Source organism: Phacochoerus africanus, chromosome 15, assembly GCF_016906955.1.
Source record: "Phacochoerus africanus isolate WHEZ1 chromosome 15, ROS_Pafr_v1, whole genome shotgun sequence".
NCBI lineage: Eukaryota > Metazoa > Chordata > Mammalia > Artiodactyla > Suidae > Phacochoerus > Phacochoerus africanus.
This window is the reverse complement of record NC_062558.1, coordinates 1,050,172-1,069,690: the sequence shown is the minus strand read 5'-3', so window position 1 is coordinate 1,069,690 and position 19,519 is coordinate 1,050,172. Positions and strand designations below refer to the sequence as shown.

The following is a 19,519-nucleotide window of genomic DNA, read 5'->3' as shown; positions in this document are numbered from 1 at the left end:
AAGGTATTTAAACTTAAATTTTAAACTTAAATTTCATAGACATGTTCAATGGTTGAGGCAAGGGAATTGTATATTTTATTTCAATCTAGACCAATGTTTTTTTCCAACATGCTCAATAAAGATTTTCAAGCCGAGGAAGTTAATCGCGCACATGTATCCTAACCGCCTGGAGTGCGTTGTTGGGAGCATCTCTGTACGGGCACAGGGGTGGGCGTGCTGGACCGTGACCCCTGAATGTCGCCACACGACCAAGAATAGGGACATTCTCCGACACAGCGCCAGGTGTCTCGTTACTTCTAAGATGTACGGTGCCTGGACATCACCTGACATCTCTTCCCCATTCCGGTTTCCCCATGGTCCCCCCAGAAGCATCCTCTTGAAATGTGCTCATTGTCACCCCAGTTCACACCTCAGAGGTGAGCGTCTCAGTATCGTCTCCGTTAGAAATGTAACTGCAGCTTTTCCTGTGCGCCTGAGTCCTTTCTGCTCTGTGACTAGGACGCATTTTCCTCCCAGACAGTGAGGCTACCCACCCACCCGTCGCAGTCAGGGTGCACGACTTCTTAAGCTGCTCCTGGCAGTTGGGTGAAAAAGGCACCCCACTTTCATTGCCATGTGCCTGCTGGGCTGCCAGCAGCTCACACACCCTTTCTTGTCTGTACTGCTGGACAGGTTTCTTCTCTCACTTGCTGTGCTTTGACCATTTACCCCTGGGTTGCTTGCCTTTTTTTTCTTTTTCATGGCCACACCTGCAGCATATGGAGGTTCCCAGGCTAGGGGCTGAGTTGGAGCTACTACAGCTGCCAGCCTTCACCACAGCCACAGCAATCAATGCAACGCAGGATCTGAGCCACATCTGTGACCTACACCATAGCTCATGGCAACACCTGGTCCCCGGCCCACTGAGCGAAGCCAGGGACTGAACCCACATCCTCAAGGATACCGGTCAGATTCATTTCCGCTTCACCGCAAGGAAACTGCCCCCCCCACCCCCGCCCGCCCAGGTTGCTTTCTTACTCATGCTTTCTTACTTATTTAGGGATGGATACACTTCACCTGTCATTTTGCAGGCATTTCCTCCACTGTGCAACTCCTGTTGGTCTCCGTCTCCTCCTTCCTGTGGACAAAAGCTTTCCAGTCCTTTCTGTACGGGACCTGCCGTTTTCTTCCTTGCTTGGTTTGGGGCTCTCTTGTCAGGTGTAGAGATTTTTGTCCCAAGACTGAAATCGTTGCCTGTACTTTCTGTTAGTGCAGCATGATTCTGTTTTTAAAATTCAAATCATCGGAGTTCCCGTTGTGGCTCAGAGGTTAATGAATCTGACTAGCATCCACGAGGATGCAGGTTCAAGCCCTGGCCTTGCTCAGTGGGTTAAGGATCCGGCATTGCCATTAGCTGTGATGTAGGTTGCAGACTCATCTCAGATCCTGTGTTGCTGTGGCTGTGGCATAGGCAGGGAGCTACAGCTCCGATTCGACCCCTACCCTGGGAACCTCCATATGCCATGGGTGTGGCCCTAAAAAAAAATAATAATAGATAATAAAATTCACATCCTCAGTGCATCTGGAGTATATTTCAGCGGGTGGAATGAGGTAGAGTTTCTCTTCCTTCTATCCACCGTTATCTTTATTGATAGCCTGCTCCCCCACTGCCGGGAAGGCTGTGTGTGTTGATATTAAAGTTCTGCACATGGCCTTCTGATCTGGACCGAGGCCCATCCACGTTCAGTTTGCCTTGGTGGTTTTATGGCCCTGGAGCCATCAGCACGGCCACCTTCGTCTTACAAGTGAGTGAACTGAGGCCCTCAGATCTGGAGGTGCTCTCGAGGGTGTCAGAGGGTGCCAAGGCACTGGCGTCTAGACCTGGGACAGGGGGGTAGGCCATGCCCACCATGCCCCAAGAAGAGCGAGGCTGTAGGTTAAAGGGTCCGACAGACATCCGTTATGACCACAGGAATCCCAACACGGTGTGATGCTCTTTCTGTTCATTCAATTGCAGAACTTAACATCCTTTGCATTTCTGGGGAAAAATGAGGACGGGAAAGGAAGGTGTCCCTTCGACCCAGCACAGAGCTACACGTCTGTCATGGTTGGTGAGTCCTGCTGAGTCCTTCCCTGGCTTAGCTCTGCTGGACCCAGGCGGCCCCGTTCCTCATCCTCTGCAGCGCCCTCCCTCTGCTTCGTGCCCATATTCATGGTCCTCACAGGAGGTACAGGTGCCTCTCCGTGGCTCTTCTGATACAAGCTTTGGAATTCATTGTTCAGTAGAATAACCAGCGGCCTCATGGTACTCAAGTTAGATTTGTGGGAAGAGATTATTTTACAGCTGTCATGTGTGCAAATCGTTGGGTTACTGGGTCACACTGAGTTAATGGTCCTGTTCGAGGAGAGTTTGTGTCTGAGCTGCGCCTGCCTTGGAATGGTCTGCCCAAGGCGAGCAAACCAGGAGCCCTGTTTCTGCCCACTGTTATATTGCTTATTTTTACTGGATGCAAGAATTACTTGTTTGTGTTACTTATTGCCCCTAATGCTCATAAAATACAGTTTAAAGTGGAGCACAAAATTACCCATGCTGAGTTCCCGCTGTGGCATAGTGGGTTAAGGATCCAGCGATGCCACGGGGATGGTGTCAGTGGCAGCTGTGGGTTGCAACTGCGGCTCAGATTCAATCCCTGGCCTGGGAACTTCCATCTGCTATGGGTTCAGCCACACCCCCCCCCCCAAAATCACCCTTGTTAAAGAAATGAAACAGAAGACTCAGGGAACAGCAACATGCGCCCAGAAGCAGGGCGCGACGGCCCCTCCCCATTTCCTGGGAGGATATGTGGTCTGAGTGTCTGTCCCCAGCGTGGTGTTGAGTCTCTTCTCTGCTTTCCCCCTGGGCTGCTGAAGATGGAGAGCTTTATTCTGGGACATCATATAACTTTTTGGGAAGCGAACCCATCATCTCCCGAAATTCTTCCCACAGTCCTCTGAGAACAGAGTACGCGATACCTTGGCTTAACGGTAAGAAGCAGATGCCCGTGGCATCCCAGGAGGTATTTCTGCTCAGGGTCAATTCCTTGCCCCTTCCCCCGCTCTTGTTCTCCAGCCTCACAGGAGGGCATCAGGGCTCATCCTCATGTGTCCTGGAGCTTATGTCAGCCCTGGGCAATGGGGATGCTTCTGGAACTGCTCGGGGCTCCACAGCCAGCCTTCTGGGACTTCTTTGTTTTCTTCTCTGCTAAGAGAGCGCTGTATTAAGCCTGGTGCCAAAACTCTCTCCACCAGGTGCCAGATAGAAATGCAAAGACGGAGTGTTGAGCAGAGGAGAAAAAAATAGCTTTATTGCTCTGTCAGGCAAAGGAGGTTCACAGCAGGCTAATGCCCTAAAGACTGCGCCCTCCCTTGGGAGAGAATAGGAGGTGGTTTTATAGTTTTAGGGGTGGAACGTAGGGCCATGGACAAGGATGCAAGCGTTCATGCTTCTTCACAGTTGGGGTTTAGTGGCCCTGGGACTGGTTCCAGTGGTCCTCCTCCTTCTGGAATGAAGAATGCTTCCTATTTGATGGGGGGTTTTAGTCTGCAGTCTTTCTTGTGTGTATTCCCTGAGGAAGAACCTGGACCCTGCCCCAAGGCTGCATTGTTGTCACTTGACGGCTCCTCCCTGGTCCCTGCATCCCCTCCCTTCCCTGATTAGCAGCTCTTTGAACCCGCCCTTGGTTGGGGAGTCTGCCTGGGGCCGATTTCCTACTGACAAGAAATGGGGGAGCAAAGGCTTTTGTGCCCAGGAGCCCGGTTTCCAGCTGGCCTTTACCCTCCTTGAAAGTGGATCTGGGAGTGGCAAACTTGGGCTCCTTCAGTCAGCATGTGACATTGTATCGTCACCTCTGGACATCATGTGTGCACATTGGACTCTGTGCAGATGGCTCACAGCTGCTTGCAGGGGACTTTTCTTTCAGGTGCCTGCCAGGACCCCAGGGCACTTGGATCTGGTGGTTGGGAGTTTGTTCCCTTTAGACGCCTGCCGATGAAACCAGCAAGTGCATATCTTCCAGTGGGTCTTCCGGGAGGTGGGGGATCCAGCTCCTGGGGGCCAGGCGTGAGGCCCTGCCCTCCGTTCCTGGGCTGGACGGGGAGGGGTCTGCTCCAGGACCACTGTCTCGGGCTTCTCTTTAGACGGAGGAGGCCTGGGTGGGTGCTGTCATCATTCCCGGGCCCTGCAGTTTGTTTGGGGTGTGGCACAGGCACCCTCCCACGTCCTTTCTGGGGGTGCCTAGGTCCCTGGGCGTGCCCGGGGATGACCAGCGTGCCTCTTCCTGCAGAGCCCAGCTTCGTGTTTGCTGACGTGATACGCGAGAGCCCGGAAGGCGGGGGCGGTGGGGATGACAGGGTCTACTTCTTCTTCACGGAGGTGTCTGTGGAGTACGAGTTTGTCTTCAAGCTGCTGATCCCCCGGGTAGCGAGGGTGTGCAAGGTGAGCGCATCCCCCCCTTTCCTCCTTGGGTCCAGCCCTTGGTGGTAGCACGTCACCCAGGCTCATTTTCTCTGACACGTCCATTTCTTGCCACGTAGGTGGCAGCGCGGAGACCGTGTGCGACACGTGTGACAATGGCGCCTTCCCATCCTCGGGGCTCTGCCCTTAACACACCTCCCTCAGACCCTCCCCCAGTTGATAGAAAGTTAGTTTTTCGGTGCCGTGTTAACCAAACTTTATCGGAACGGGATTTTACCATCCCCATGTAAAGAGGGGGGTGGGTGCGTTTTCATCATAGGGTCCAGAATTACTGAGGATGCTTCGTTTTCATCTTCTTCTGCATCCAGTTATCAGAGTTTCAGTGTTTCTCTCCAGACCAAGTCATGTCAGGGGTGTTTCACGATTGTCTCTGGATGGTCGGCTTACTGCAGAGTGTGTTGGAGGAGCTAGCAGGTGCAGAGCACTTGCTGGGGGCTCGGTGGGAGGGAAGGTCTGATGTCCCAGGGGGAGCATCTCTGAGGGAGACCCACGCTCCGCACCCCCCCCCCCGCCCCGCCAGGCACGTTGGCCCGAGACAGACGGGAGCCCTGCATCCACCGGCCCCCAGCTCTGAGGGCCACCCACGGACGGGTCAAGTGTCTGTCCTGCACATGAGCCAAAGGACCAAAGCAGTAAACGTGCGAGCACGGTGGGGCAGGGCGTCTGTCGCAGGACAGAGGGTTGGCAGAATCCAGCAGCTGTTCTAGCTGCAGTTGAGTGACTGCCCCTCGAGAGGGTTCTCCGGGCTTGGTTTTGAACTTTCATGTGTGATCCAGGCTGGCGTGGAAGGCGTGCCGAGATCACCGGCGGCCTGCAGCCCGCTTTCCTTTTCAGCCTTGGCTTCTGCTCTGGGCTTCTGTCACTTATCCCCTGCTCACGGGGGTGTGTCTGCCCCCCTCCCACCACGCACATCTGTGGGTTTCAGGGGGACCAGGGCGGCCTGCGGACCTTACAGAAGAAGTGGACCTCCTTCCTGAAGGCCAGGCTGATCTGCTCCCGGCCGGACAGCAACCTCGTCTTCAATGTGCTGCGGGACGTCTTCGTCCTCAGGGCTCCGGACCTAAAGGAGCCCGTGTTTTACGGGGTCTTCACCCCACAGCTGTGAGTGCCTCAGGCGGGCAGGGGGTGGGATGTTTTCCCTGCAGCCCCCACCCACTGCCCTAGCAAGGCACTCACGTCACCCCTGCTTCCCAGGAACAACGTGGGGCTGTCGGCTGTGTGCGCCTACAACCTGTCCACGGCCGAGGCAGTCTTCTCCCGAGGGAAGTACATGCAGAGTGCCACAGTGGAGCAGTCCCACACCAAGTGGGTGCGCTACAACGGGGCTGTCCCCACGCCACGGCCCGGGGCGGTAAGTGGGCCCGGGCTCTGTGGGGGCCTGGCGACGCTGGCCACGCCGTGCCCCCCTGCCATACCGGGGCTGGGCTGTTGCTGGAGGACCAGGCGTCCACCCAGCACCGGGCAGTACCATGGGCATGCTATCCCTTTGCCGTGTTCTCGTCGGTGGGTTGTGTAACAGCTGTTGCTACATACTGTCCAAACACTGGCTGGCACACAGTGTCGTGTGGGATTGACATTGCATAATAAAATGAGGTTTGTTTCATTTTCTGTTTCTTGCAGAAAAACACATGATTTCTTGACAAAGAGATGAGCGGTCATCTCCATTCATTGATATGAGTCATTTTACTTTCCTCCTACAAGGAGTGAATTTTATGAGGAAATCCATGCAGGTTTTTAGGGCAGTGCAGCTGAATATCTGTTTATGATGTGACTGAGAAGCTGGCCACGCGCTCAGACAGTTGGTGGAGCTCAGAGCTCACCCCAGGATGGCCCCCTCTCGGCACCTCTGCTCACTTGGGTCACTTCCTTTCATGCGTATCATTAGGCAAAAGGTATCCACTTGAGGTCGTGAATTTTGCTTACGCACATCAGGAGCTGAGACAGAGAAAAGAATCCTCCGTGCTCTTGACCTGTGTGCTATTTGCTCTTAGAATTGGGCTGCTTTTAGCAATTTTTCCAGACTTCTCTTCTCCTGGGAAGGCTACCAAATGATAGACGTGTATGTTTCAATGTCAAAAGCTTGATAGCTTTTTAAAATTCATAAATAGATGAGAATGACTTCACTGACGGCAAATCATGAGACACAGTTGTGTCGGGTGGATAAAAAGAACTGCATTTCCTACCTGCTTTGTCCCTGTGTCTTCAGGTTCTGGGGAAAGGTCACCCCAGGTTTCCCATTTTTTTCAAGAACCCCGCCGTGTAGTCCCAAGTCGTGCCCCTCGGGGAACTGCAGCCCCGGTGCGGAACACGTGCTGCGAGCCCGTGCGCCGCGAGGTAACAGGGTCTGCTCCCCGCAGTGCATCTCCCGAGAGGCGCGGGCGGCCAACTTCTCCAGTTCTCTGAACCTCCCGGACAAGACTCTGCAGTTCGTCAAAGACCACCCTCTGATGGACGACTCCGTGGCCCCGACAGACGGCAGGCCCCGGCTGGTCAAAAGCGACGTGAACTACACGCAGGTCGTGGTGGACAGGACCTGGGCCCTGGATGGGACCGTCCATGACGTCATGTTTGTCAGCACAGGTGGGTCCCAGGCCCCAGGGAAGCACCTGGTTAAGTCCAGCTCGCCTCTGACCCACGGAGCCCACATCTCCTGAAGATGCCGGTTTGTTGGATCCTAGAAGTATTTCTGAGAAGTTGCCATACCTGGGTGGCTTCTGAGCCCTGTGACTGTCAGACCACTGGGACACTGGTTAAAAATGCAAGTCCTGGAGTTCCCTTTGTGGCTCAGTGGTTAACAGACCCAACTAGGATCCATGAGGGTGCAGGTTTGATCCCTGGCCTTGCTCGGTGGGTTAAGGATCCTGCATTTCTGTGAGCTGTGGTGCAGGTCGCAGACACGGCTCAGATCCCACGTTGCTGTGGCTGTGGTGCCCGCCAGCGGCTGTAGCTCCAATTCAACCCCTAGTCTGGGAACCTCCATGTGCCATGGGTATGGCCCTGAAAAGAAAAAAGGAAAAAAAAAAAAAGCAAGTCCTGGCCCTGATCTGGAAATTCAGGTCCCATAGGACTAGGCTAGTGCAAAAGGAGGTCAGGTGGTGCCCCTTGACCTCCTTTTGGGGCCAGCCAGCAGGCGGGCACGTCCCATCTCCCTGCATGAGCCTCTGGCTTCCAGACCTGTCCTGACCTGCCCTGGGATGCACACTTTTCCCGGCAGCCTGTGGACTCCAACGTAAGTGTTTGTGGAGTGGGGACAGTGTCCAGGCGCAGCAGCAGCTGGCGGGCTCTGTGGTCAGCCCTGGGTGCTGTCCAGCTATCAGCCTTCCCTGCCCAGGACTCTTGGCACCAGGATGGCTCCCCCAGAGATCCGTGGAGCCCATGTCACATTAGTTTGCATGGCACAGTGTCAGCTGCACTGATGAAGGGCATTCAAGTCCATAAAGGGCTATTTATTTTTCAGGAAAAAATGGGGATACCCCATGCCAGGTGGGTTTCCAATAGTTTATGTTGCCAATAGCTTTTCCTATTCTGTGCCTAATGCAAAATATCACTATTTTGGAGTTCCCGTCATGGCTCATTGGTTAATGAATCTGTATCCTTGAGAAAGTGGGTTCGATCCCTGGCCTCCCTCAGTAGGTCAAGGATCCAGCGTTGCTGTGAGCTGTGGTGTAGATCGCGGGTGTGGCTCAGATCGGGCGTTGCTGTGGCTGTGGTGTTGGCCAGCAGCTACAACTCTGATTTGACCCTTAGCCTGGGAACCTCCATATACCATGGGTGCGGCCCTGAAAAGCAAAAAAGGAAAATCGCTATGTCTGAGTCCTCTTTGAGGGGAGGGAGTGGAGAACGTCATTCTCTGCTCGGGGGGACTGACCTGTAGCTTTGACCTTGCAGACCGGGGCGCCCTGCACAAAGCCATCAGCCTCGGTAACAGCGTTCACATCATCGAGGAGACGCAGCTCTTCCAGGACTTCGAGCCAGTGCAGACCCTGTTGCTGTCCTCCAAGGAGGTAAAGGGACCAGGTGGCTGGCTGGGGGGGCCCCACGTCTCGGTGACCATGGCCTGGGCTGGGCCAGGCAGGCCCTGTCATCCTTCTGGCCCTGATGAGCTGACCTCAGGCTCTCATGGGAAGTCCTGCCATGAGCTGTAGGGCTTGGGGTGGAGGGAAAGCAAACTGTGTCCTCGAGGTGGGCAGAACCTCACTGAGGTTGTCGTTGGGACCCACGTACCATGCTGTTGGGGGGTGGGGGGTCGCTGGCCCATGAAGACACTTCGTGTGCTCAGAACTTGGTGAGATTGGGCCCTGGTTCAGCGGGCGTGCCGCCCCCGCAGCTTCCTCCTCAGCACAGAAAAAACCATATCCTCTGCTGCTGCACTGTGTCTGTAAAGGTCTCCCTTCGACGAGGCACTCCCTCTTCACCCGGGGTGGGCACGCTCTTCCCTCAAGGGCCAACAGTGAACATTCGAGGCCCTGAGGGCCGTGTCTGTAGCCCAGGAGCAGCTGTGGATGGTCCAGAAGCGAGTAAGCCTTGGATGTTCCAGCAAAGCCTTATTTATAGGCAGCGACCTTTGAGGTTCATGGAGTCTTCATACGTCACAATGTATTCTTTTGACTTTTTTTCAACCATTTAAAAATGTGAAACCTGTTATTAGTTGCTGGGTTGTATAGAAATAGCCAGCAGGCTGGATTTGCCTTATGGTCTGCGGGCTGTCCCCTGTTGTACGTCCACAGTGGCCTTGGAGAACATGCCACCCGGTTATAGCCAGGCTGGGGCAGTGCAGAGCAGAGTGTAGTCCGGACATCAGGTGGCCTGGTCCGCATGCCGGCTCCACAGTGACTCCCCACGCTGTGATGGCCCCTGGGCTGATGGGCCCTCATCAGCATCAGGAATCGGATGTCGGAGTTCCCATCATGGCGCAGTGGTTAGCGAATTCGACTAGGAACCATGAGGTTGCGGGTTCGGTCCCTGCCCTTGCTCAGTGGGTTGACGATCCAGCGTTGCCGTGAGCTGTGGTGTAGGTTGCAGACGCGGCTCGGATCCCGCGTTGCTGTGGCTCTGGCGTAGGCTGGTGGCTACAGCTCCGATTCGACCCCTAGCCTGGGAACCTCCATATGCCGCGGGAGTGGCCCAAGAAATGGCAAAAAGACAAAAAAAAAAAAAATCGGATGTCTGGCCATGCGTCATGTTCCTGGGTGCTGTAGGCTCACCCACGGCTCTGCCTCTCCCACCTGCTTGCCATTTATAAAGCCTTTGCTCGGGGCCCCAGGCTATGCTGACCTTGCCTTATGTGACGTTGCCCTATTGCTGAGAATTTCCGGTTTGACCCGTGACACTCCCAGTCCTTCCTCTCTTCGTGCTGGAAAGAGCCTGTCCTTGTGATCCGCCAGGGCATCCTCCCTACCCTGGCTCCTGGTGGGGGTCACCTCCGGGCTTGTTGTGGGGCCCCCGCTCATTCCTCCCATAGCCCAGTGGGCAGCAGGCAGGAGTGACAGCCAGGCGAGGAAGAACAGCCAACTTCTGGGCCAGGTGCGTACTTGCAACCATCGCACATGGTCTCTCATCCTCTCCCCTTCACCGAGAGCCTGAGCCATTGGATCTGGTTTCCAGGCTCCTACTGCAGGGTCCCCTCCCTTCTGAACAAGGAGGTGTGTGTTTTCTCCCTCCAGCTCTGAAAGGGAAGGAAGACCTAATGGAGACAGCCTGATGGAGTCAGGCTACCAGACTTGGCCTCTGTGCCTCTCGGGTGGGTGCTTTTGATACCCCTTCCCATGCCCACCCGTGTTGCTGTTAAAACAAAGAAACCAACCGAGGAGCCCTTTCCACCTGTGCCACGTCGCTCAGGTGCTTCAGCCAGGTGGGTGCCAGCACCGTTGAGGCTTCCGCATGGTCAAATACTCATCAGAACCAAGGCCGGGCCCTCGGTGTGACGTGTGCTGAGAACAGGGCTCTGCTCTGTGATGTTGAACCCGTGTCTTCCAGGGCACGTGGGCACTGATCGCATAGGAGGGGTGGAGGGAGGAGGAGGGGGAGGCAGGGTCGCCTATGGGAGGTCTTAGGGTCAGTCCTGTGGTCAGGACTTGGTCATGTGGCCAGGGCTGGGGGTCAGGGGTGGCCATGCAGGGGTCCCGGTGTCCCATGGAGTGCATTGCCTATCCCCACAGGGGGCTCACTTGCCTGGAACCGGTGGGAGTGTGTCATGCACCCATGGAGTCCCCTGCCTCCTCCTGGGCTGGTGGGCTCAGGGGACTCTGGAAGGCTGGCCACACTGCTGTGGTAGCAGGAAGTGCCCATTTGGGGTAAAAAGACACCCCTTCCCCCACTCCCCACCACCAGGGTTTTCTGGGTGTCTCATGCCTGGCCTTCATTGCAGCAAGTTGATGAGCAGCTGGCAGAGGGCTGAGGGAGCACAGGAGGGGCCAGCACATAGCCCCCACCCCACTTCCTACAGCCAGGAAGGGTTGCTGTCCCTTGCCTCCTCTCCCCTGATGACAAGTATACTTGTTTTTTATTGCAGTAGATAGACATCCCATAAACCACCATTTTGTTTTTGAAGGTACACTTGAGCAGCATTGAGTAGATGCACATTTTGCAGCCGTTATCCCCATCCATCCCTAGAGCTTTTTCATCTTACAGAACTGAAAACCCATAACCAGTAAACACTAACTCCCCATTCCTCCCCTCTCTCAGTCCCTGGCTCCCACCTTTCCACTCTCCATCTCGGGCTGTCTGACTGAGAACCTCGTCTAAGTGGAGTCCTGCAACATTGGTCCTTTTGGAATGGCTGTTTCACTCCGTGTCATGTCTTAAAGCGTCATCCGTGTTGTAGCAATTGATGGGATTGCCTTCCTTTTCAGGGCTGAGTAGTATTCCACTGTGTGCATACACCAGGTCTGGTTTATCCCCCCACTGTTGGACATGGGGTTGCCTCTACCTGGGCTGTTGTGATCATGTCGTACAAACAGGCTGCTCTCCAGGCTCCTGTGCATACATGGCAGGTGTGCTCTGGGCCCGTGGAACAGGCTGAGTTTGGATTTGCCAGGATGCTCTTTGGTAGTGAAGGCAGCCTCTATGGCGGAGGAGAGGGAACAGTTTCTTTGGTGGGAGCTTCTCCAGCTCTGGCCACATCCACCCACAATCACCTGCCTTTGTGTGTAGAGACATGCCCTCGTGAGCCCAGTGCTGCAGCCGAGGGCACAGCCATCTGGAGGTTGGAGACCCTTGAGGCGCTGGCGGGAGGGTCCCAGGCACGTGTGCTCAGAAGATGTCATAGATGCTGGATGATACCTGCTGGCTTGTTTTCTCTCACAGAAGAGCTGGGGTCATAGTGCAGGGGTCCCCACACATGCCTGTCTAACCCAAGGGGGTCCGCTGACACAGAGCCCACACTGCATCCAGACGCATTTTCCCCACAGTCCCACGACCTGCTGTTTGACTCAGGACCCCACCTGACCTTGGCGCCTCCTCTCTTCAGTCCCCTCTGGTCTGGACAGTTCCTATCTGCCCTCCTCTTGGTGACCTTGACATTTCAGGACAGAACTGGTCGGGATTTTGCAGACTGCCATCGCTTTAGGCATCTCTGGTGTTTGCCTGGCTTAAATTGGCGTTGAGCACTTTGGGGAGATGACCACTGTCTTAGGGACAGGGACTCAATGGAACTTCTCAGTCGCTCGGTTTCTCTGTCCACACTGTCCCCACACCCTGTGGTCAGTGGGCCCAGCCCACCCTTGGCTTGGGAAGCCAAGCCCCAGCTCGTGGAGGGAGGAGTTGGAAGAGGTTGGGGCCACGTTCAGCCCCCACAGGGGCTCACACTTATTTGTGGGTGACCTTGAGGCTACACAGACACCCTCTCACCCACCAACTTGTGCCTCCACCCACAGGCCTTGCCTGCAGCCGTCACCACCCTGGGAACTCAGCTGCTTTTCTCTTCCCTTCCTGTCCATGAGATGCTGTCGGCTCTGCCTCACCGGGGCTCAGCCCTGCCCTGTCTGGGGCAAGAGCTGGAGGCAGAGCAAGCTGTGGGGCAGGGAGGGTGCAGGCCGCCTACATGGGGTGAGGTGTCAAGTGGGGCCCCCCAGGCAGCCCAGGCCATCTGCTCCACCCTGCATGAATGTCCGAGCCCTCGCCAGGTCCTCGCGTGGGGCCCTGCTGGCCCTTTGAAGTTGTCCACTTGACCTGCCCCCCAAGGAAATTTTTCCTCACCTCTGAGCCACACGATGCCCATTGTGATCTGGGATGGCATCCTGATTCCTTCTAAGGAATACAGGGCATCGTGGCCTCTGCCCTTGGGTTTGGCTCTGCCGATGTGGACAGGCCAGCGCTGGCCTGGCTCTCTCTGCCACCTGTCATCACAGCTTGAATCCATTGCAGAGGGAACGGCTCTCTCTCTCACAGGTGGGTCTGTGACCCCTGGGCCTTCAAGGCATCCCGGGCCAGGATATCAGGGGTAACACACCAGGGACTTTGCACTCCAGGCAGACTCTGGAGTTAATTCAGAACCTGTCTTCAGAGGACAGAGGCTGTGTCTCATCCGAATCTTTGAGGCATCTTTTGACATTAACCAAAAGGCCTTTTTGGAACGTCAGGGTAAGACAGACAGGCTTGCCTGTCCTGAGCCTGCCGCTAGGTTTCAGGTGGACTCTTTGGGGGAGCCTCTGTTCCAGCTGAGCTCAGTAGGAAAATCAGCCTGCCCTGATGGCCTGGGCACCCAGCTCCCTGCGGTACTATGTGCCCTGGCAGCCTTGGCCTGAGGGTGAAGACGTCCCCGGGCCCAGCTTTCCAGAACACGGAGGGGCCTGCTTTGCTCTCTCCTCCTGAGTGTGTGTGGTTCTCCATTTCCCCAGCTCATTTCACGTAAAGGAAGACGCATGAGAAGTGAACGCCTTCGCACTTGTTTTACTGTTTCCTAGAGTTCTCTTCACCCTCCCTGGTGTTCACTGCGGCCCCGCAGTGGACACAGCCGTCTGGGTACCGGGGCTTATGTGTGGCAGCAGGAAATGGGGTTCAGAGGCTGTGCCTTTGGCCTCTGGCCTAGTGAGGCTGAGAGGGTGGCTGGGAGTGTCAGGCTAGTGGGTCCTCCTGCACACAGGGGGCAGAGGTGTCAAGAAGCCCTCTGCTGGCGGGTAGGATGATGGGGGCGCTCGGACCAAGGCCCAGCCTACTCTTGAGTTCGTTTGTGGATTCCTCCTGGAAAGCCAAGTTGCTGTCTATGTTGTCACGATGCGGTAATTCAGATTTGTCTCGATCTAATCCGGCCTCACTCCACTTTTTCCTCCAGAACCTTGGGAAGATGCTTGGTCATGGCTTCCCATAAGCTGGAGAAGAACCTGGCCCCCTGTCCCATTGAGCCCCCCCCCACACACACACACACCTCATGCCCACTGTTCTCATCTGTTTCATACCCAACAGGGCAGAAAGTTTGTCTATGCCGGTTCCAACTCGGGTGTGGTACAGGCCCCACTGGCCTTCTGTGGAAAGCATGGCACCTGCCAGGACTGCGTGCTCGCTCGGGACCCCTACTGCGCCTGGAGCCCCACCACGGCCACCTGCATCACTCTGCACCAGATGGATCGCCCCAGCAGGTACCAGCCCACTGCCTGCAGGCGTCCCTCCCACCCGTGGCATAGCCCCGCCCACTCCACAGCGTAAAGCACACACACATGTGTAACCTGTGCCCGGTTGTCTTGCAGGGGTTTGATTCAGGAAATGAACGGGGATGCATCTGCTTGCCCCGGTAAGTTGCCCGTCCTTGCTGCATTCCATTCAGAAGTGGCCCAGTCTTATAATCATTTCATGATGCTTTTTGCGTTTGCGTTTCTTTCTCTACCTGGAACGGAGGTCAGGTGTCTCGTGGCAGATCCCGTGCTGTTTCTCTGTGCCTTTTATGTCAGAACCAGATGTTGAAGCCGCGCGGAATGTTTATTTACTGGAAAGCACTCTTCATCCCGGATCGTCGTCTCCCCTCTCCACATGCATCTCTCTTGTGCTTTAGTTTGGGGCTCGTTACACACAGTCTCCCTCCTGTGAGCCACAGGGAGGACTTCATGAGAGATTAGTCCTCGTTCCTCTGGGGGATCTCACCCTGGTGGGGAGGTCAGGCTCGCTGGACTCCTGCCCTCTTGTCCCTAATCCAGTAGCTGTCACCAGCTAAGGCACATTAGCCGGAGGGCACCGAGGCCCACTTGGCAGCCACAGCCACTAGCAGAAGCCTGTCCTGTTTGACCCGGCGCCTGCTCAGAAGGCGCCGCTGGCCATTGCTCAGCCTCCCTGGCCTGGCGAATTTTCTCCTGGGAAGCCAGGATTCGAAACAAGATTTGTCCTACTCAGAGCTGCCTCCGGTTTCTTTGTCCCCGCGGGCTGCCGTTAGGGCCCATCTTTGCTTTCCGGTCGTGCATGTCTCTGTCTCCTTAGCTGCTCTGGAAGATCCCCTGTTGCTCCACTGGGTGAAACTCTCGTGTCCTCTCGTGCGTGTTAACCTATTTTTGCAGGAAGCATCCAGCAGGTTGCTGACGCTGTGCACATTTATTTTGATGTTCCAGATAAAATTAAAGAAAGTTACCGGCAGCATTTTTTCAAGCACGGCAGCACAGCAGAACTCAAATGCTCGCAAAAGTCCAACCTGGCCCGGGTGGTGTGGAAGTTCCAGAATGGCGTGCTCAAGGCCGAGAGCCCCAAGTACAGCCTGGTGGGCAGGAAGCACCTGCTCATCTTCAACCTGTCGGAAGGGGACAGTGGGGTGTACCTGTGCCTGTCGGAGGAGAGGGTCAAGAACAAGACAGTCTTACAGGTGGTGGCCAAGCACGTGCTGGACGTCAGGATGGTCCCCCGGACCCTGGCTGCTTCCGCCTCGCCAGCCGCACAGACAGAGGGTCGTGAGAGCACCTCCGAAGTGCCGGCGGGGCTCACCCCAAGCTCCCCTCCGCAGACCCCGGCCGTGAGGGTCACCACCCCGGGGGCCGTCGCCCCCCCTTCCGGCCCCGAGGCGCCCACCAGCACGTCCTGCGAGCCAAAGATTGTCATCAACACCGTCCCCCAGGTCCACTCGGAGAAGACGATGTATCTCAAGTCTGGCGACAACCGCCTCCTCATGGTTCTCTTCCTCCTCTTCTTCGTCGTCTTCCTCTGCCTCTTCTCCTACAACTGCTACAAGGGCTACCTGCCCGGGCAGTGCTTAAAATTCCGCTCGGCCGTGCTGCTGGGGAAGAAGCCGCCCGCGGCCGACTTTTCCGACTGCGAGCAGAGCGTCAAGGAGACGCTGGTGGAGCAGGGCAGCTTCTCCCAGCAGAACGGAGGGCAGCCCAAGCCGGCCCTGGACACGGGCTACGAGACGGAGCAGGACACCCTGGCCAGCAGGCTGCCCACCGACAGGGAGGACTCGCAGAGGATCGACGAGCTCCCCGCCAGGGACCGGCCGTTCGACGTCAAGTGCGAGCTCAAGTTCGCTGACTCGGACGCGGACGCGGACGGGGACTGAGGCACCCGCCGCTCGCAGGGAGGTCTTTGTGTCGCCAGTTCTGTGACCCTGCCCGGTGCCGCCTACGTAGCTGTCGTCAGCAGACCTCAGTCTTCGTGTCTTTCCTCTTGGGTCGCGCTTGTGACTTGGTTTCTCTTTGTCCCTCGGAAAACCGCGAGCAGCTCCGTCGCGCCCGGCCTCCCCGGCGGGTCAGAGCGCTTGGAGCTGTGTCCTCAGGCTCGGCCGAGCACACTCTGAGGCGGAAGGATGGCGGGGCTGCCCGCTGGCCTGGCAAGAGGGGGTCCTCCTGGCAGCCACCGAAAGATAATTTAATTCCAGATTGGAAATGACCTTTTAGTTTATCAGATTGGTAACTTATCACCTGTCGTCCAGGTTGGCACGGACTTTTCTTCCACGACATTATTTTTTAATATTTTGCTTTCATTATGTTGGTGTGTTAGGTCCTTTATTTTTTAAATTGCTACAGCAGATGTTTTAATACTTAGAAGATGGCCATCTTCTGGATTTTGTTGTATATTGGGGGAGACATGGCTTATGTTGCTTAAGATTCTCAGGGATAAACTTACTTTGCTAGATGCGTTCTTTTCTGCTTTTAGAGACTAGACGAAACCATTTCCTGGGCGCACGTGTTTTCCGGGGGGGGGGGGGGTTCGGTTTTGTCTTGTCTTGTTGTAATTTTATTCCTTGAGGGAAGCATCATTGTCGGAGAGATTTTCTTTCTGTGCCTTTTCACTCTTGTTTTAACTCTTTTGAGGACGAGGCTGTGGAGGACGGTCCCGGGACACGGGGCGGGACTTTGAGGGAGGAAGAGGGGCCCAGCGTGCTCTGGGCAAAACCGGGCTGGCCCAGGGAACCGAGAGGACGGGCCGGGCGGGTTACAATCCGACGCCCACAGCCACCGGTCCGGACCTCCCGTCCAGACAGACAGAGTGTTTTCTGCGGATGTCTTGGTCGTCTGAACATCTCCGTTTTCTTCTTGCTTCCATCTCATGCCCTCTGCCCGCCCAGACTCTCCGCTTAGCCTAACAGCTGTCCACAGCTGGAAGAGAGCTGGGCAGCCCTGGACGGCCCGGCCAGTGACCAGCGCCCCTCCTGCAGAAGCCGCCACCGCAGACCTGCCTGGCCCGGCGCCGTCTTTTAAGATGCCAGTGGGGTGGCACAGTCTTAGCACCATCAGTGTCACACTCCACTTCCTGCTCTCCAGACGCCTGCAAGGGGAGCCTTTCTTTCCGTGGCAAAGAGCAATAAACTCTTAATGTGTGTGTGTCTGTGTGGACCGTGTCATCTTCCAGCATGATAGGATTCGACCGTTTTGGTGTAAACACTTGTGTTTGATAAGATTTACTTTGTTTTTATTTTTCTACTTTGAATTGTATACATTTGGAAAGTAACCAAATAAACGAGAATCTTCTATCCTTGACGCGGGCGTGTGGTTCCCTGCGGCTCTCCTGCCCGCTCCCTGTAGTCTGGGTGGGGGGCCCTGCGTCCCTGGGCCTGGCTCTCAGGCTCACGCATGTGGTGTGTTCCCGGTGACCTCTGCCTTAGAGCCCTCTCTCTTTTCTGTCCTCTGTCTCACAGCCTCATCTTCTCTGCCCTTACCCCCTCCGGGGTCCTCTTCCCTCTCCTGTCTGGGCCCCGATTCATCTTCCTCCCCCCGAAGCCCCTGGCCGGCCTTGGGCCCGGGGCCTGGCAGCCACCGCCAGGTCACCTTGCTGCCGCCCTTCCTCAGCGACCAGGCCCAGCACGTGCATGCCCTGGGGACCTTCCACCTCTTCTGCCAGGCCACAGGTGAGTGGGGCACCGCCCAGGTGGGGGTGGGGGCGGGGCGGGGCGGGGCTTCCTCCTCGAGCCCGGCCTTCCTGGCTGCACCCCCCCCCAGTGGCCCCCAGCGACACTAAACTTAGTCGTACTAAGGCTATTCGTGTGGACGCCGGGGCCTGAGCAGCATTTTCCACGAAGGACTGAACTCTTTGAGGTTCCATGTGTCCCAGTTTCTGTCGCAACTACTCAGTGCTTCCCTTGTAGCCCGAAAGTTGCCCATGAGTGGGCACAGCTGTGCGCCCATCACTTTATTCGCAAGCTCAGGCCGCACTTGCCAACTGCCGGGATTTAAGGTTGCTTCTGTGTGAGCCGATGATTGGGGTTTGTGTGCAGGTGTGTCGCATTTTGCTGCATAAGGTCTAGAGTTTAGGACCTGGACTTTGGGGGTTACTCTTCAGCCGACCCCAGGGCCCCAGCACCTTGGCCCCTTGGGGGTGGGCTTGAGACACTCTGAGGAGGGAAGCTAATGACGCTGGGGAGATGGAGACCCGGGAGGTCAGGTCCTCCCAGGCAGTTGCTCTTGATTTCTGCTGGTTTGGTTCGATTTGATTTAATTTGATACAATTAGATTTGATTTGACTTGATTAGGTTTTGATTATGTTGGGTTCGATTAGGTCGGCGTCGATTAGATTAGGATTGACTGGGTTGGGTTTGATTAGGTTTCTGGTTTGGTCACAAAGTAGAATCAAGTCTGTACCAGCCTGTTTCCTCAGATGGTGTGGGCGGGGTTGGGGCAGGGTCTCTGCAAACCCTGAGGTGGCGGCTGGGATGTGAGCTCCTGATGGCCTTTGGGAGGGACAGGCCCGGTGTCCCAAATTTCCCAGGAGAAGGCCCCTGTGGGACAGGCGGGTTTGCCTACTGCCCCGGGTCCCCACTGACGTCCAGGGTGGTAGCTCGGCTGACTGGCTTTAACGTTTCCCCCTCTCTAGCTTTAAAGAAGAACAGGTGGAGCCACTTCTAATGTTTTAACATGGTTAAATACAGATTGAGAGAACGTTTAATGGCGCTCGACAGCGTCCTCGCCGTTGGGGTGCCTGTGGGGGTATTTAGCACCCCTGTTTGTGACCCAGCAAGTGTGCTTTGAAGGATTCTGCTCCTGAGAGGTCCTGGCCCGTGTGGGTCCAGGCGCCTAGGCCCCAGGTCAGTCATGAGAACCTTCCAGAAGCACCTGTGACCCGTGTTCACGGCGCTGTCCCTGGAGGGGGTGTCACCACTGGTCAGGGTGAGAGGATAAGCGACCTCAGTGTGTGTTCAGAAAACAGGGCTCATATTCTGGTTTCGTTTCTTTTGCTTTCTTTTCGGGCTGCACACTCAGCGCATGGAAGTTCCCAGGCTAGGGGTCCAACCGGAACTGCAGCTGCCGGCCTAGGCCACAGCCGGAGCAACATGGGACCTGAGCTGCATCTGCATCTTCATGGACACTATCTGGGTTCTTAACCCATGAGCCACAACAGGAAATCCTCACATCCTTGTGGCTCATCGGTAATGAAACCCTGGCCTCATTCAATCCCTGGCCTCGCTCAGTGGGTTAAGGATCCAGCGTTACCGTGAGCTGTTAGTGTAGGTCGCAGATGCAGCTGGGATCCTGCACGGCTCGGATCGGATGCTGCATTGCTGTGGCTGTGACTTAGGCCGGCAGCTGTAGCTCCAGTTGGACCCCTGGTATGGGTGCCGTGGGAGTGGCCCCCAAAGAAAAACAACAAAAAGGCTCCACCCAGGTGCCAGGGTAAGGACCACAC

At 56.0% G+C, this 19,519-nt stretch overlaps 1 protein-coding gene across 8 annotated transcripts in view; it reads left to right on the top strand.

Annotated features, from left to right (window-relative positions):
- The window catches only part of SEMA4D (semaphorin 4D), a 122,187-nt gene that overhangs the window by 93,634 nt on the left and 9,034 nt on the right, over positions 1-19,519 (top strand). For 6 of the 8 annotated variants that reach the window (XM_047761727.1, XM_047761731.1, XM_047761732.1 and 3 more), the window contains 10 exons: positions 1,997-2,090; positions 2,890-3,003; positions 4,302-4,453; positions 5,418-5,593; positions 5,687-5,843; positions 6,850-7,072; positions 8,381-8,496; positions 13,895-14,067; positions 14,176-14,219; positions 15,025-17,379. In XM_047761727.1, coding sequence (XP_047617683.1) covers positions 1,997-2,090; positions 2,890-3,003; positions 4,302-4,453; positions 5,418-5,593; positions 5,687-5,843; positions 6,850-7,072; positions 8,381-8,496; positions 13,895-14,067; positions 14,176-14,219; positions 15,025-15,959 — 2,184 coding nt within the window. In that variant the 3' untranslated portion in view covers positions 15,960-17,379. Of the gene's footprint in view, positions 1-1,996; positions 2,091-2,889; positions 3,004-4,301; positions 4,454-5,417; positions 5,594-5,686; positions 5,844-6,849; positions 7,073-8,380; positions 8,497-13,894; positions 14,068-14,175; positions 14,220-15,024; positions 17,380-17,537; positions 17,748-19,519 lie in introns of those variants that run through there. The other 2 variants (XM_047761734.1, XM_047761735.1) reach the window with 1 other exon arrangement.